The sequence below is a fragment of the Dermacentor albipictus genome, chromosome 10 (genome assembly GCF_038994185.2).
Source record: "Dermacentor albipictus isolate Rhodes 1998 colony chromosome 10, USDA_Dalb.pri_finalv2, whole genome shotgun sequence".
NCBI lineage: Eukaryota > Metazoa > Arthropoda > Arachnida > Ixodida > Ixodidae > Dermacentor > Dermacentor albipictus.
Window position 1 is genome coordinate 96,279,165 of NC_091830.1, and position 18,958 is coordinate 96,298,122.

The 18,958-nt window shown below is 44.3% G+C and overlaps 1 protein-coding gene across 1 annotated transcript in view; it reads left to right on the forward strand.

Annotated features, from left to right (window-relative positions):
- LOC135921429 (uncharacterized) overlaps positions 1-18,958 on the forward strand; it is a 41,517-nt gene that overhangs the window by 9,768 nt on the left and 12,791 nt on the right. The window contains exon 2 of the mRNA XM_065455786.2: positions 14,132-14,392. Within this exon, the coding sequence (XP_065311858.1) occupies positions 14,132-14,392 (261 nt within the window). The remainder of the gene's footprint in view (positions 1-14,131; positions 14,393-18,958) is intronic.

Genomic DNA, 18,958 nt, shown 5'->3' on the forward strand with positions numbered 1-18,958 from the left:
TGAATGTATCCGATGTTTCTGGAAAGTTATCGATGCTTCTACCTGGCTGTCTGTTGTCGCCGAACCTTGTGTTATCTGATTTCATCGCGTAACGCGAATGGTGTAGAACTTTGTGGAAGGCACACGGGTCCGAACGATTAGTCCGGAACATTCGACGACTGCTGTATAAAAGCCGACGCACTTGACCCGCTGATCAGATTTTCGACGATCGCCGACTGTGTTCGCCGCTTTCGTTCTGCTATAAGTGTAGCCTGTTTTGTGGGCACAGGTTTGCCCAATAAAAGCTAGTTTTGTATTCCACCGTACTGCTTCTTTCTTCGCCGTCACTACCACGTGACATTAAGTTACGGCCCGTAACACATTTCTTTGAACTACTATAAGACCACTGAGGGGATCTTTCCGTACCATTGCCGCACAATAAATGACAACAACCTAAGTGCGAGTTTAAGAATGCGTTTGGCAATTTCAACGAACTCATACAGCTTTCAATAACTTTGGCTTAAGGTTCGTGCAGTGTTGATTCCATACGATGTGTTCGTTGAAGAATGCACCTCAAGTTGAAGCGAAATGGGACAAATTATTGTAAATATTAATGAGCATCAAACGGAGAAAATACGGTGCATGCTGTCTGTCTGAAGCGAAAAACACCGCCTGAGTTTTAGAGGAGTTTATGAGTAAGCCGTTATAGATTAAAAAAGGGCCCTAGCTGTAAGGCTTTTATTTAGGTTTTTATTCGAATCTCGTGACGTCAAATTGACACAACCGCCGACGCAACCACCGGGCGGCGATTTGCAGCGTTGTTTGAACCGGCCAATGAGATGTCCTCCTCGTTTATAGGTAGCTAATTTTGTTTGCTTTCTCAAATAACACTGTCTGACTTCACAGATTTCTCTCATTTAATTGGTTAGCCATAGCAGAGTAGCATACTGAAATGGAGAAGGTTACGGTGAGGCCAGGCTAGCGCAGTGAAAGAACAAAACCAGAGGTGGAGGGTGGTGCCATCTTCCGCGATTGGCCCGCTTCTTCTTGCTTAGCTTTTGTTCTCTGGTAGAAAACCACAGTGGTGTGCAACGGAATGGCAGAAATGCCCCGACTACGGATCCTGAGCTAACAAAAGTTGGCAGAGCGATGTCGTGTACGCGCTGAGAGGGCTCGACAAAGTTATACATCCAGGCCAAAGTGTTTGATGTATGCAAATGTACCCATTCGTCCCTGCAGCTATTACTAGCCAGTGCCAGAACGACTGGCGGGCAGCCATCTTCTATTCGTTGAAAAATGGCTCTTGCCAAAGAAATTCAGTTCTGTTCGACATGCTAATGTACCTTTGATGCGTTCATGTCATTTTGACGCAGTGAGTTTTTGCGGTTCTGTGAGGTTGTGTAACAGACAGGCGATGTGGGCGCAGCCCGAAAACTTTTGTCCAGTAGTAGATGGCTAACGGCAAAAAAGCGTCGAATCAGAAATAATAATGTTTATTTTGTTCGGCCTAACTATGCATAATCAGTGTGTACACGTCATGTCAGATAACAGGCTTTCGCGGGTGTCGTCACGTCGCTTGAGAGACAAGCGAATTGGTGGTGGCCCGAAAAAAATTTGACCGGTGGTGGATAACCGGTTGCAGGGTACGAATGGAAAGGTTTGGACGGGTTTTATCTGATAGCGCCGAAGGCGCGCAGTTTAACTAACAATGTGTTCGCTCTTTTCACAAAATCATTTTCTTTATTAGGAGTGTAGAATAAGCCAACATCGTCCGCGTACATAATGTAATCAATACGGTTGTCAATTCTTTCAATGTCGATAACATAAATTATAAATAACAGGGGACGCAGACTACTTAATTCTCGTTGGTAAGCCTTGATGAATGCGTTTTGATGAAGAAATTTCCCTTCTGGTAGATGTCTGGTGATAACGGTGTGCTAGGTATCCTTTAGTTGAATCTAATACAATGCACTGCATTCCATAGTAAACTTATTTTTCTTGCATAATTTCATGATTCATCCTATCAAATTCTTTGGAAAAGCCCATAAGGACGCCTAATGTTTGTTTTTTTGCTTCGATATTCTTTAATAATAATCCTTTGTGATGTATAACGGCAAGTTCTGTAGATCTACCAGATCTAGAGAAACTCTCCATTCAAGCACCCATATATATATACAATTGAGCACACTTAAGGAAAAAGTAGTAAGTATCAATCAGTAGCAGAAGCAATTCCCTATGCAAAACAATTAATGCCACTTGGTGTTTTCTGGCCCCGTACTCTCGTTTACAAACTGAGTTTCTTCCTCTATGCATCTCTTTCTTCCCTTCCAGGGAGAAAGTGCGGGAACAAAGGCTCTTAAATATTTACTCGAAAATTCCATGCACTCATATTTACCCAGAACCCGTCACCTTGTTCCTCAGGCTGCGGCAGAGCAGAGGCGTTGCAGGGTTCGCTGATGGTAAAGCGAAAAATGTTCAAAGGGAATAGTCGTTATTTCGGCTAGTCTGATGTCAAGGTCACGTGGTTATTAATTTCCTTGCTCACGCATGCGAAGATACATTATTGCAAATGGTCCAATTGGGTACAGCAAACTGCTCCAGTCCGGGGAACAAAATCAGTATTCGAGCACTACGGTAGGTGCAAAATATGTGGTCAAAGAGTTTGTTGGGTGGTTCCGGGTGTATGTTTTTTCAGTAAGGGCTTAATGTGCATTTCACTTTGAATAGTTCGAATATTTCACAGCGAAAGCTGTTATGGGCTCATTCTAATAATTGTTTCGGTTGGCGATGCTGTCCGCCACCTCTGGTGTCCGTCGCAGCTATCGCCAGCAATAAGGACAAAATATATGCAGATTCCACGCACTGTGGGAATAGATGTAAGCGAAGCTTTCTCTGATGTTTGTGTGATTGGCGAATGTTTAATTTCTTCAACATTTGGTCCAGCACAAGAGTGGTGAGTTGATCTTAAGCGTTACCTTGCGTGAACCCTGTCTCCACTGTCTCCCCTTCTTCTGTCCCTTTTCCAGAAATGTATTTTGCGCCACAAAGTATGCCTACGAAATCTAAGAACCAAGTTGCCCAAGAAGAAGTCCTTTTCGAACCACTGCTGTTTGTCTGTGTAGTGCAGAAAACACCAAGGGGGAGAGGTGTTTGTTTGAGGCGTTTTTGTGCGCCATATTTCATAACATCTGAGAGAGTTTAGCACTGTCATTGCCTCACATAGCCCATCGCATCGTATCAGTCCCAGTAGCCGCAGGAGCACCAGCAGCACCAGTAGCAGTAACTGCTGCAGCAGCACTGTATCGTGACACTTGTTACGTGATGTGAGATGCGCGCCGCGTAGCGTCGATACGTGCAAACCTTGCATTGCAGCTGCTTTGTATTCCACCAGGTGTCACGACATGTAACACATGCATCGTATTTTTCCGCGTGTCAAGGGACTTGACGTATGCACTCGTATATTCTCGATTCCTTTGTTTACTTTGCGGTACACGATACGGTGCCTCCAGACAAGGTACTAGCCGGTGCTGATGAACGGAGTCGTAAAGTTACGCGCTCAACTGCTACAAAAGAATGACGAGCTCAGCAGACCGCTGTGCAGAGAGCAGCACAAGCCGCAGGTGGCGGTCAACGAAAGGCGAACAGTTGAGTTCGTTCTCGTGAAAATGACGCCACGACCCTTCGCCGCGAAGGCCCTGTAGGGTTTGCTGCCGAAAATGAAGCCCCTGTGGAGCCACTCCTGTAGCTTACGCTTTGACTGCGCTGCGTATGCCGTGGAAGCCTGCGCTTTTGTTTGTTTTTTTTCTTTCGATAAGGGAAAAAAGACAGTTAAGAACAACTGACAAATCTTTCATGTTCTATTTGACAAGCCCACGATATTATTATAAAAGCAGGTCGTAGTAAGGGAGTGCGGAATAATTTTAACCATGTAAAGTTCTTTAACGTGCATCGAATGCATGGCACACGGGCGTTCTTGCATTTCGCCCCTATCGGAATGCGACCACCAGGACCGGATTCAGTCGTGCGTCCACGCACTTAGCAGTACAACACCAAAGCCGTTACGCCAGCTCGGCGGGTAAAGCTAGCGACTCCATACCGTTTATAACAATGAGTTGTGACGGTGAATCAGACTGGCGGAAATTTAACGACAAGTATATCGAATGGCTGTTCTCCACAGTCTATCAGCATTCTGAATGTTAAAAGTCACAGTAACTTTAGCTCACGCTAAAGAGAATGAAGGGGAAGCCTGCGTGCTGACGAGACGTTTGTTGCATTACTTGACATTATCATTCAAATGCGTTGTTACTTCCTATTGTTTTCTCCTGCCAAAGGTCGTAGGTTGGTGTGTATTAATTCACTTCACCCTAATTAACAGAAAACTCAAGGATTCGACTCCCACCAAACGTCGTTGGTTCAAGCGCCTTCTGAGACGATGCTAAGAAAAAAAGTATTATTTGTACTAGACATCTGAAGGTAGTGCCATTCATAGAGTTTTTAGTTAGCTTTGAAATATGCCATTAGTTTTTGTGTAATTCCTACGTTTCTTTAGTATGTGCTACACAGCTGCAACAATATAGGGCATGGCAGCTGGCCGCAGCGCCACATGGATAACGCGTTTGTGTTCATCGTGCAGATAGCCGCAACCCTGCTTCTGATAGCCGCAGGTCAGGGCCCCAGTGAGACAGCAAGCCTACAGATGGATTACGCGCATGCAGCGCATCCGCTCCCGGACCGCTACACCACCGAGACAGTCCTGCTGGCATTGCACAGCAACAGCCCGTACTATCAATACACTTCCTCGATCACTCCGAGCGCCATTTCAGGCTTCAAGTCGACGTTGGTGGCGCATCAGTCGCTTCGTGCCATCAGAAGGGATGAAACATTTCCGCGGGCCATAGGGCATGGCAGCTAGTCGCAGGGGCACATGAATAACCCGTTTGTCTTCATCGCACAGGTAAGAAAGCGGTTTGAAGATCGCATGCATTCGAACGAGCTTTGTTTAGTTGTGCTGCGGTGCCCTAGGCTACTGCGTGAACTAATCTTTGACATAGTGGATCTCGTCAAATTGTTACTACTAGCTCTAGATATAGAAACAAATACACCGGAAATTTCCCAGAAACTACAACAAATCCTGTACGATTTCAAAGATATAAAGAGCCCCGTTTACCCGCAATAGACAAGAAACTCGAGCAACTTACAACCCTAACAAAATATTTCGACTTGCAAAGAAAAGGTCACTAAACTACAGAAAGTAGTTTCAAAGCTGGAACCAAGATGAGACGACCTTGAAAATTGCTCCAGATGATAATGTCTAATTGTGTATGGTGTGCCAGAAGAAGACAAGGAAAATGAAGACGCGCTACAACTTACACTAAATGAAAAAATTGGCAAAAATGTCCTGAAATTCGACGCTGTAAGATTAGGCAGGCCGGATACCCCTAAAACAAGACCAATAATTTTCAAACTTTTCGACTTTAGGGACAAAACTAAAATCTTGAGAAATGGTTTCAAGATAAAGTGGTCAAGTTTTTGATCTCCTAAGATTTTTCGCCTGCGGACGAGATTAAGAAGCAAGTTGTGTAATTCTGCGGAACGAATGAAAGAATCCGGTGACAAAATCAGTCTAATTTATGATAAACTACGAATAAATGGCAATTTGTTGTACTGGGACGAAGAAAATAATAATATAGCTCATTTGAAACCAGGTTCCGTCAATCCCGATCCAAAAAACCAGCAACACGGCGCTCGAAGCCAGTGTTCACGCGAACTTCATATACGACTTATTATTTTTGAATATAAATACCCAAGCACAAAAAATCGGATTCCCTTGAAGCCTTGATTCTTGCATATGAAACTGGCTTTCTAACACTAACAGGAACCTGGCTAACAGCTGATATTAAAGATGTTGAGATAGCCCCTGCCAACTACGCGATCATCCGGAAAGACCGGACAACATGAGGCGGTGGCGTGGCCATTCTAGTAAAGAAAGAAATCCCGTTTTTAATCTTACCGGATGTGGCGGGAGTTGAGGCTAACTTTTGTAAACTGCGCTCCGCATCCCACACTATTGTCGTAGGCGGCGTCTATTGAAGTTTTTCTTCCGGCCTCGACAATATGCGCCGATTTCATGAATACACTGAGCAATATGCATCAGAGTCCAGATTAATAATCGCCGGTGATTTTAACGTTCCTGAAGTGAACTGGCAAACAATGCAGCATCATTCAACCTGTGCGGACGTGTTACTTGACTTTATGTTATCGCTCAACCTTACTTAAATTGTAGCTCAACCTTCACGTGTGCAGGGATCTAGCTGTTCCATACTAGATCTAATATTCCTCAGCAATCACTTCATAAATGCCGAAACTAGATTAAGCTTACTAGATGGTATTTCGGATCACAAAATCACCTATTGCACTATATCCCTTCATGACATCGTTAGCGCTCAGCAAATCATCGCTTACCCCGACTATAGTGAAGGTAACGACACTAGTATGCTTGATTACCTGATTAATGAATACGACTCATTTTTGCAACTTTTATATAACAGCAATACGGACATCCATACATTGTGGCTCGCGTTTAACGTCATTATATCTCATTTTATAACCAAATACATACCAACTAAAAAAAGCTTACTAGGTGTAATCCAAGGATAACGCGCGACGTTATACATGCAAAACGTAAATTAAACCGAATGCGAAAATTGCTAACACTAACCCATTAAAATTTACGCATGCAAATCTCAGTGCAGCTATACAACTTACGAAATCGAAAATTAAGACAGCTACACAGGTCTATTTTACTAATAGACTCACAAACTACTTGAAAACTGGTTCCAGAAAGCTCTGGAGCTACATTAAGCAAAATAATCGTAACAACAAAGGAGCCTCAAATGAAGTTAACAGAAACTCTGCTAACTTGCTAAACGACTACTTCTGCTCCGTTTTCACTGAGGAAAACGGCCCACTACTAAAAGCAGGTTTTTCTAGAAATAAGCCTCTAGAGCCACTCACACTAACCGAAACAGGCGTACTTAACCTACTACTTAACTTAGACCCAAAGAGATCACCAGGACCTGATGGTATTCCAAATGCATTCCTTCGCAGATACGCTCAGTAGATGGCTAAGTACTTATTAATAATTTTTAACAAATCAATCTCCTCAGGCACCCTCCCTAAGGATTGGAAAAGAGCTAAAATGAAACCAATTCATAAATCAGGAAGTAAAACAGAACCCGCTAATACAGGCCAATCTCACTAACATGCACTTTCTGTAAACTACTAGAACACATTATCTTAAAGCACATAACCAAACACATTGTCAGCATGGTTTTCGCAACGGAGTTTTCCATGGTCACACAACTAATTGAGATTGTCCACTATGTATCGCTAAATATTGACCTATAGAAAAAAATCGATCTAATGTTTCTGAATTTTTCAAAAACTTTCCATCGCGTAACACACAAGAAATTAATTAATAAACTCGAACCTACCTTAGGAAAGGGCCCTGTTCTGAACTGGATCAAAGAATGCTTTAGTAACCGCGCTCAGTGTGTAGAAGTTAACCAGCACTATCTTTTTCTTTTTTTTCTTTTATTTTATTGTCTTTTCCTTCATTTTATTACTGTACGGAAACCCTCCTAAATATATATATATATATATCCTCAATTATGTGTGGCCACACATGTGCAGGTCATTAATATCAGGTTCTCTAGCCGAGTGCCATCCAGGCGGTATAACCGAGCTCAGATTCGTCCACTTTGACTGATCAAATTGGGCACCACTGTAGGTTAAATGAGGCGTACAACTACTGCAGGACCCGCCGTGGTTGCTCAGTGGTTATGGTGTTAGACTGCTGAGCACGAGGTTGCGGGAACGGACCCCGGCCACGGCGGCCGCATTTCGATGGGGGCGAAATGCGAAAACACCCGTGTACTTAGATTTAGGTGCACGTTAAAGAACCCCAGGTGGTCGAAATTTTCGGAGTCCTCCACTACGGCGTGCATAATCACAAAGTGGTTTTGTCACGTAAAACCCCATAATTTAATTTTTAATATAACTCCTGCGGGGACGGTAGAGTATCCGTCTCCAGTGCAAGAGGACCGTGATTTAAATCCCGGTGCAGCGCAATTCTCCACCGGAAAATACTAAAAAAAAACCGTGTGTTGAGAAAATTGCACAAACAGGCCTGGAGTGTGGCCTGATCCCGGTGACCAGAACCGGTAACGCACTCTCTCACCAGAGCAGGATTGGCCACCCTGGTGCAGTACTTGGCCACAACCTCCTATATGAATACAACAATCAAACCCCGGCCCTCAGTACCCAGCAGCCGCGAAGCAACTGACCACGGCGGCGGTCAGATCTGTGACGCTGCAGAGGGTGCTAAGAACACCTGGCTCCGGACAGGCCGCCATTGGAATCTGAACCTGGCAACGTTTAACGTTAGAACGCTATCTAGTGAGGCGAGTCTAGCAGTGTTATTGGAGCAATTAGAGGGTAGGAAATGGGATTTAGTAGGGCTCAGTGAGGTTAGGAGGACAAAAGAAGCATATACAGTGCTAAAAAGCGGGCATGTACTATGTTACCGGGGCTTAGCGGAGAGACGAGAACTAGGAGTCGGATTCCTGATTAATAAGGAAATAGCTGGTAACATACAGGAATTCTATAGCATTAACGAGAGGGTGGCAGGTCTTGTTGTGAAACTTAATAAGAGGTACAAATTGAAGGTGGTACAAGTCTATGCCCCTACATGCAGTCATGATGACCAGGAAGTCGAAAGCTTTTATGAAGATGTAGAATCGGCGATGGGTAAAGTCAACACAATATACACTATACTGATGGGCGACTTCAATGCAAGGGTAGGCAAGAAGCAGGCTGGAGACAAGTCAGTGGGGGAATATGGCATAGGCTCTAGGAATAGCAGAGGAGAATTATTTGTAGAGTTTGCAGAACAGAATAATATGCGGATAATGAATACCTTTTTCCGTTAGCCGAAAGTGGACGTGGAGGAGCCCGAATGGTGAGACTAGAAATGAAATCGACTTCATACTCTGCGCGAACCCTGGCATCATACAAGATGTAGACGTGCTCGGCAAGGTACGCTGCAGTGACCATAGGATGGTAAGAACCCGAATTAGCCTAGACTTGAGGAGGGAACGGAAGAAACTGGTGCACAAGAAGCCAATCAATGTGTTAGCGGTAAGAGGGAAACTAGAGGAATTCCCGATCAAGCTACAGAACAGGTATTCGGCTTTAACTGAGGAAGAGGACCTTAGTGTTGAAGCAATGAACGACAATCTCATGGGCATCATTAAGGAGTGCGCAATAGAAGTCGGTGGTAGCGCCGTTAGACAGGAAACGAGTAAGCTATCGCAAGAGACGAAAGATCTGATCAAGAAACGCCAATGTATGAAAGCCTCTAACCCTACAGCTAGAATAGAACTGGCAGAACTTTCTAAGTTAATCAACAAGCGTAAGACAGCGGACATCAGGAACTATAATATGGATAGAATTGAACAGGCTCTCACGAACGGAGGAAGCCTAAAAACAGTGAAGAAGAAACATGGAATAGGCAAGAATCAGATGTGTGCGTTAAGAGACAAAGCCGGCAATATCGTTACTAATATGGACGAGATAGTTCAAGTGGCTGAGGAGTTCTATAGAGACTTATACAGTACCAGTGGCACCCATTACGATAGTGGAAGAGAGAATAGCCTAGAGGAATTCGAAATCCCACAGGTAACGCCAGAAGAAGTAAAGAAAGCCTTAGGAGCTATGCAAAGGGGGAAGGCAGCTGGGGAGGATCAGGTAACAGCAGATTTGTTGAAGGATGGTGGTCAGATTGTTCTAGAGAAACTGGCCACCCTGTATACGCAATGCTTCATAACCTCGAGCGTACCGGAATCTTGGAAGAACGCTAACATAATCCTAATCCATAAGAAAGGGGACGCCAAAGACTTGAAAAATTATAGACCGATCAGCTTACTGTCCGTTGCCTACAAAGTATTTACTAAGGTAATCGCAAATAGAATCAGGAACACCTTAGACTTCTGTAAACCAAAGGACTAGGCAGGATTCCGTAAAGGCTACTCAACAATAGACCATATTCACACTATCAATCAAGTGATAGAGAAATGTGCAGAATATAACCAACCCTTATATATAGCTTTCATTGATTACGAGAAAGCGTTTGATTCAGTCGAAACCTCAGCAGTCATGGAGGCATTACGGAATCAGGGTGTAGATGAGCCATATGTAAAAATACTGGAACATATCTATAGCGGATCCACAGCCACCGTAGTCCTCCACAAAGAAAGCAACAAAATCCCTATAAAGAAAGGCGTCAGGCAGGGAGATACGATATCCCCAATGCTATTCACAATGTTTACAGGAGGTATTCAGAGGCCTGGAGTGGGAAGAATTGGGCATAAAAGTTGATGGAGAATACCTCAGCAACTTGAGATTCGCTGATGATATTGCCTTGCTTAGTAACTCAGGAGACCAATTGCAATGCATGCTCACTGACCTGGAGAGGCAAAGCAGAAGAGTGGGTCTAAAAATTAATCTACAAAAAACTAAAGTAATGTTTAACAGTCTCGGAAGAGAACAGCAATTTATAATAGGCAGCGAGGCACTGGAAGTCGTAAGGGAATACATCTACTTAGAACACGTAGTGACTGCGGATCCGGATCATGAGACGGAAATAATCAGAAGAATAAGAATGGGCTGGGGTGCGTTTGGCCGGCATTCTCAGATCATGAACAGCAGGTTGCCATTATCCCTCAAGAGAACAGTGTATAATAGCTGTGTCTTACCAGTACTCACCTACGGGGCAGAAACCTGGTGGCTTACGAAAAGGGTTCTACTCAAATTGAGGACGACGCAACGAGCTATGGAAAGAAGAATGATAGGTGTAACGTTAAGGGATAAGAAAAGAGCAGATTGGGTTAGGGAACAAACGCGAGTTAATGACATCTTAGTTGAAATCAAGAAAAAGAAATGGGCATGGGCAGGACATGTAATGAGGAGGGAAGATAACCGATGGTCACTAAGGGTTACGAAATGGATTCCAAGGGAAGGGAAGCGTAGCAGGGGGCGGCAGAAAGTTAGGTGGGCGGATGACATTAAGACGTTTGCAGGGACAACATGGCCACAATTAGTACAAGACCGGGGTAGTTGGAGAAGTATGGGAGAGGCCTTTGCCCTGCAGTGGGCGTAACTAGGCTGATGATGATGATGATGATTATGATGATGATGATTTCGTGAAATCTAGCGTAAGATCCGGAGTTTCCCAAAGGAAGGGTTCTGGCTCCAGTTTTATTTCTCATATACATTAATAATCTGCCTTGTAATATTCCAGTCAATGTTAGACTTTTTGCTGACGATTGTGGTCTGTACCAGGTAATCAAGTGTTATAAGGACCATGTAGTTTTGAACGACGCTTTGTCACTTGTATGCAAATGGTGTAATGAATGGCAAATGACGAAAGATAAATGAAATCTGTTATTTTTTAAATTACGGGAAAAAAGGTCTAATCAAAATTTACCTACACTATAAATAACGCCACACTTAACAAACTGAACGAGTACAAGTACCTTGGCGTAACATTAACACACGATTTCAGATGGGAGCGCCATGTTAACAGCGTTAGCTTCACCGCACAGAAATGTTGTTTTTCCTAAATAGACGTCTTCGACTAGCACCCCCAAACACAAAACTACAAGCATATGACAAATTTGTCAGATCTGTATTAGAATATGCTAACGTTGTTTGGTTTCCTTTCACCAAATAACTCGCTAAGAAACTAGAAGCAATTCAAAGGCAGGCACTAAGATATATTTACAACAAACATAAGTTAACAGACTTACCCACAGAGTTGCTATAAAAGGCCAATATACTGACCTTCCTAAATGGAGCCAAGCTTGCACGAGTAAACATTATGCGTCAACTTACTCATAATGAATTGAAAATAGACAGTTCCAAATGCTTATTTATAGCACAAACACGACTCACCCGACATAAACATTCATTATCAATAAACGAACACCAATTTCATACGGAAAGTCATAAGCATTCGTCGTTTTTCTCTTTAATGACACGTGAATGGAATAAGCTGGACCCTAGTATTACAAACAGCCCAAGCTTAACTACTTTTTTAAGATTAGCCGAAAATTAATAGCGTGCTTCACAATTATGACGTACCTGTGTCAGCATTTATTTCTGTGCCATTTTATTTCATTATATTCTGTACATAATCACAATTTCTTTAACGACACCTTAAACGTTTCTTATGGAGAACTACCTCTTGTGTATACCTCAATTTCATAAGTTCTATTGTTTGCCATTAGTGAGTACTATTGTTTATTTGTGGAAGTTGTTTACGTCTTTTCCTGTTGTAATTATTGCCTGCCACGATTGGTATTTGGCAGACTATCTTCTTACCCCTTGTTACTCTTAAATTCACTGCTATGTTATGTAAATAATGCCTGCCATTTTGTTCACCTTAGTAAATTTTCTAATTTTTAGATTACCTCTTGATTACAATGTATTACGTCATCTTTCTGCCCATTATATTGCTTTCCTTTGCTAATTGCATGTCTAGTATGTGTAGTCTTAATATTGCGCAAATTATTACTGTTAAATTGCAAGATAACTATATATGCCCTTCCTGTTATGATCCCTGATGGCATCGACAGTATGAATGAATGAATGAATCAATCAATCAATCAATGAATAAATAAACAAACATTTATCTTTGGAGGCACTTCATTGTGTATGAAATGTTCACGCTGTAGCTTATTTAGCTCGTTGTAGACCGTAAAGTGCCGATATCAATCCAAACAGCATCTCTTAGTACTGGAACTATGCAAAAAATAGACATCTTAACTTTCTTTCACAATCCCATGAAATATAACCTTATACTTTCGCAACTACTGCCGACAGATATTGTAATTTCAAGTGAGTATCAGCATTCTAAATATCTTGAAGAGTAGGTATGGGAAATTTCATTACTATAGGCCAATTATAGGTCGGCGAGGTAATACTCATGGGATTGCGAAAAACATAAGTTAAAGTTTACTAATATGTTCTTGCATAATTACGCTAATTATACATGCTGTTTGGATATATAGCACTTCGCAGTCAACAAAGAGCCAACTAAGTGGATGAAAGTGGTACGATGCTTTTTGTGAAAATTTAATACCAAAAGAAGTGCCTCCAAAGATCACTGTATCTTGCAGATTTGTAGGACATTGTAAAAAGTAGAATAGCAGCTACACAAAAAAATGCTATATTTCAAATCCACGTAGAAAACTATGAATGACAGAGGAAACAAGGGTAAGTCGGGAGGTGAAAATTCAAGACGCCGACAAAAGCGAGAACAAAATAAAGCTGGACCGAACGTTTCGACAATTTGACTTGCCTTTATAAAGGCGACATGTGCTTTCCTCGGCACAGTGCCGAAGGAAAGCATACTGTGCTAAGGAAAGCATAAGTCACCTTGAAAAAGACAAGTCCACTTGTTGAAACGTTGGCTCCCGCTTTTACCTTGTTCTCGTTTTGCTTATTGTGAATGAAGGTCAGTGTAGTGGAATCTAGAGTGAAAGTGATACATTTTTCTCGAATAGCATCTTCCGTTTATTATTCTATCCTTATTACTTCTGTCTTAATTAATTTTGCCTTAATAACACCAAAGTTGATGCGTTCGACTCTCGGCCTCTACGATGTAAATTGTAAGCCGACTTGGAAGATATGGCTGGTTCACCCATATCTCCAAGTGGGTTCGACTCCTACCAAAGTTCGCGGGTATGAGTACCTTAATTACCTCTATCTTCATTAACTGTGCCTTAATTCACTTTGCAGTAATTAACACCAAATGTCGTGGGTTCCCACCAAAGGTTGAGGGCTAAACACACAGTTAGGTGCCACTGAATTTCGACATCATACGCCGGACAGTTCAATTCTCGTAACGCCGGAGCGACAAATTTTCATCTCATGACTGTTATACGTCACCTCACCACGTACTGTTATACTTTTGATTACGGAGGATAAAGTGCTATATTGCTACGCTGGCTGCCAAACACATCGGAAAGCAGCCTCTCGAGTGTTGGGCTGGGAAAATCTCCTGCATACGTTCTATGCCTACTCCGTCTAGATGACGCTGTGGGCTGCCCGGGATTGGATGTCCTCGCTTCTGAGGACAACGTGGTACTCTCTGTTCACAACACCGGGAGGTACCGTCCTCCGGATTTACCGTCCGATGCACTACCCGTGGGTTCAGTGGTTCGCTTCTGGTGCGCCCCTGCCGGAAGTCACAGGCTGTCTGGCGATTCCGAGCTACGCTGCCTGGCTTCTAGACGCTGGTCGAGCAAACCACCAAGATGCCATCCGCTGCCGACGCTTGAGCAGATTATGGGTGAGTGCTCACTGGTCATAACCTCGGTTGGATGATAATAACGTGGAAAAGACGCAATGCTCCTGCAGATTACAATGTATAGTTGCATGTAATAGGCGATAACAAGCGACTATTACCATTGACAAAATGGATAACTGGGCTACTTGGTTTGCTTGTATCTTGGAAGAGCAAGTGTGAGACCGATCGACAGGCGCTCGTCGTCTCATGACCAAGAATGATCCCCTTTAATGTTCCGTCATAAAAATGTATACAGCCAGAATGGTCACATGACTTGTGTGAGAACTGGTCAAAGGAAATGAAGGCATAGCGCTTATCTCAGCGCGTGTCTGTGGCACAGGCACACACAGGGTGCATCAGGATGTCGTCACATCTTCGCCGTTTTGCAAGCACTGTGTGCCTACCAAGAAAGGAAAGTACTTTACAAATCAGTCATCAATGTCGAGTCTTTTCTGCGCTCGTACGACGCGCCCATAACGCGTCGTACTTTGCTCTAGAAGTTTCGTTCGGTGGAAGCGTCTCTTGGGTATAGGACGATTGCTCAGCCACGATGTCCTCGTTGTCGGTTGTGTGCGTTGGCACGCTGCTTTGTTGAGGCTGTTCGGCTGGGACTGGACTGGTTTCTCCTCCGTTTGGGAGCGGGAACAAATGGCGTCTGTTTCTTCGTGCGGTGCCCCCGGCAGTCCGCACCCAGTAGGATCTTGGTGTTGAGGAAGGACGAAGGACTGTGCTCTCGGCGCATCTATCCCTCAGCCATACTTGGTTGCCTGCAGATAAACTGGGAAGAGGTCTGGCAGCATGACATCTGTAAAAATACAGCTTTTTTCTCTGTCTGTATTGTTCGTCCTGTCTTTCCTAAGAAACGGTTACCACTAGCGGTTTCAAAGCGGATGGCATGCATGGCACTCGTGAGCGTAAGTGGCGGCTAATTAGCAGTTGCGCTGGACTTTAGCTGGTTAGGCCCGATGTGTTTTTTTATAATTCAGCAAGGCAATGTAGGGGTCCAGCGCTTTTTTCAGTAGTCCCTTGAGAGTCCCTACCATGCGCTCAGCTTGCCCGTTAACTTGTGGGTATCGAGGGCTCGTTTTGACATGCTTGAAGCCGTATTTTCTTGCAAAATCAATGGAAGCAAATGAAATGAAGTGTGGTCTATTGTCTGATATTACCGTTTTCGGGTTCCCGTGCTGGCGAAGGTGCCTTTCAGATGCTGAATGACCACCTGTGACGATGTTGCTTGATCCAGTAGGGCCAGCTCAGGATACCTGAACTGACTGGTAATCGACAACAAGATAGCCAGCTCATTTCATCTCAAATAAATGAATTCCAATTTTCTCCCATGGAAGCTCTGCTGTTTCAGGTGGAATCATCGGTTCGGAAAATTGGGTGCGCTCTGCAGCAGGTGTTGGGCAGTTGGCTACGGTTGTTGCAATTTCCTGGCTAATTCCTGGCCACCAGACTGATTCCTTAGCGTTTGCGCGGCAGCGGGCAATGCCTTGATGCCCTTCGTGGATTCTCTGAAGCATTTCTTTGCACAAAGCTCTTGGGATTACTAGTCTGGAGTCCTTTAGAAGAAACTGCTTGCAAACCGTGATGTTGCCACGATGCGCCTAGAACAGTTTGAGAACTTGCGGTAGCCGGTCCTTTGCTGACCAACCTTGCTTGCAAGCTTCGAACAATGATGTGCACTTGGGGTCCGTTCCCTGCTCTGAGGGTATGCAGTCGATCTTGCTAAGTGAGAGCGCATATTGAACGACTCCATCCACGTGAGCCGAGACGTCCGTTTCAGACAATTCCCCGATAGACAGTCCTGTATTCATCACTTTGGCTCGAGAAAGAGTGTGCATTGTAGCGATGTTTTACCCGGGACGTGTGTGAGCATGAACGAGTACCGCATAAGACGCATTCTGAACCTTGATTATTCGTTGCGGAGAATCGAGAAGATCGCGACCCAGTAGAGAAATGGGGGGCTTGTAGTCTGTCTCAAATAAAAACGTGAGGCCTCTCAGAAATTCGTCGAAGCGTTCTGCTGCCCAGGTCAAAGCCAACGCTTCCTTTTCGATTAGTGAATACCTCTGCTCTGTTTTCGTGATCGATCTGGAGGCATATTCTGAAGCTGTTCTCGACGTCTTTTGCCAGATGGCTGATCCTGGAGTAGTACGGTGCCACGTCCTTGAGAAGACGCGTCCGCCGAAACGATTGTGGAGTACATGGGCTTGTACCTTGCCAGGCATCTGTTCGAGCTGAGAGTAGTCTTGATCTTCTCGAAAGCTACCTTTTGTCGAGTTCCCCAACACCAGTCGCTGTCTTTGTTGAGGAGGCTGCGTAGAGGCGCAGATGTAGGCGCAGCATGAGGACGAAACCTTGCGAGATGGTTCATGATGCCTAATTAAGAAAGAACCTCAGCGACGTTTTGGGGTCGTGGCAACTCCTTGAGTGCTCTGATCTTCTCAGGATCTGGACGCACACCATTGGGGTCAAAGATCATGCCCAGGAAGGTTAATTGCTCAACATCGAAACAACGTTTTCCCCTGTTAAAAGGTACTCCTGTTTATTCCAGTCGGTCGAGCACAGTACGAAGGCGGTTGTCATGTTCCACTTTGTTCTTGCCGTACACCAGAATGTCGTACATTTAGTTCAGTAGGCCGTCTAGGCCTTCGACGACCTGCGAGAACTTTGTCTGGAAAATTTCTGGTGCGGATCTGATCCCGAACGGCAACCAGCAGTAGCAGTACCGCCTATACGGCGTAATGAAAGTGGGGAGCTTTTGGCACTCTTCAGAAAGCTTTATCTGGTAGAATCCAGAATTCACGTCCCGTTTAGAAAAAAACCTTGGCTTCCTGAAATCTTCCCATAACTTGCTCTACCGTTGGGAGCTGATGACGCTCCCGTCTGACAAATTGGTTCAGTTAAGTCGACGCATATCCTTGCTGCTCCAGGCGGCTTCATTACGGTTACAATGGGAGGTGCACTATTCTGTCGGCTCTTTGATCTTTTGTATCATTTCTTCTCGTTCTAACCTGTCCAGTTCTTGCTTGACTTTTTCCTTCATGGGAAAGGAATCCGTCTGGGTGTACACAGGGCGTGCGGTGTTGCATTCGGAAAGAGACTTATGGTATGTTCTCGAGACATGGAAGCCGTGCCTTGGAATATCTTAGGACACCTGCTTACGATGTCGTCAGCAGTTTCTACAGTCATCTAGGAAGCGAGCGATTCCTAGGGATTTGATAGCTGGTAGGCCCAACAAGGGTGTACGCAAGTTGTTCACGACGTAAATAGTCTGCTTCGAACAATTGTCTTTCCAAGCTGCTTCAGCGTCAAATTTTCCAATCGTACGGATGCTTGCATATTTCGGTTCTTTCAGCTCACATGCTTTGCCCAGTGAACGCAGAATTAAAGAAAAATTTTCCCCGACGACTGTCACTTCGGCTTCCCGTATCTACTTTCATGCGGAGCTTATGGTCGTTTATTAGTACCATGACGAAGTGCTCAGATGGTGTGTTCGCCGATTGCTCGACCGTGCCAAGACATTTATAAGGTTCGGCAATGTCGTCAAGATTCCCTCTGCTTGCCTCTTTTTTGCGGCACGTATTTTCGAAGCGGAACAACTTTCAGTAAAACCTGCATCTTTCTTGTTTCTCTGGACAACTGCGTCTCGGATGTAATGGTCCGGCGCAGAAACTGCGTACCTTTTCACGATAGGCTGGCTTCTGACAGCGTGCAAACTTTTTGCTCTTTCCAAGGGTTTTCTCGGGCTTCACTATGGCTTTACGCAAGCATCTGGGATCGTGCCCTCGCGTTCCTTTCGCTCGGCTTGCGGTTTCTTTACCGTGTCGCCTGTACGCGCTTTTGCTAAAGCAGTGCTGAGCGTGAGATCGAGATCCATCTGGAGTTCTTCCGAGAGAAGCTGGTCTCATAGTCATTTTACGAAGCGGTCTCTTCTTAGGCGTTCCTTCATTTCTTTGAACTCGCATCTGTCTGCCAGCCTGTTAAGCTCGGTTGCAAACTGGTCTGCTGTGTCTCCCAGTTGTTGGCAGCGTAGATTAAAACGAGCATTTTCGTAGACTTTGGTATGGAAGAAATAGCCCTTGAAGTTTGACTTTACGAGGCTGAAATCCTCTATTTCTTCGTCTTTGACGTTTACCGACCAAATAAGCTCTCGTGACTTTCTGCCCATTGTCACGGCGGCCGCATTTCGATGGGGGCGAAATGCGAAAACACCCGTGTGCTTAGATTTAGGTGCACGTTAAAGAACCCCAGGTGGTCGAAATTTCCGGAGTCCCCCACTACGGCGTGCCTCATAATCAGAAAGAGCATACGGCTTTGTAGATGGCATGTGCGCAAGCAATAACAAAGCCAATTACATCCGTCATAGATGTAGACGGAGGTTGAAAATGAAGTTGTGTACTTGACGGTATATTTCCCAAGAGACAGGATACGACGTACGTTCAAGCAGCTCCATAAAGGAAGCAATCCAGGAGTCCTTCCGTTGCTCCTGAAGAATGTTAGTGACAGTGACCGAGAATATCTTGTAGTGTCATAGCGACCTGTATTCTGTAAGCATCCACCAAG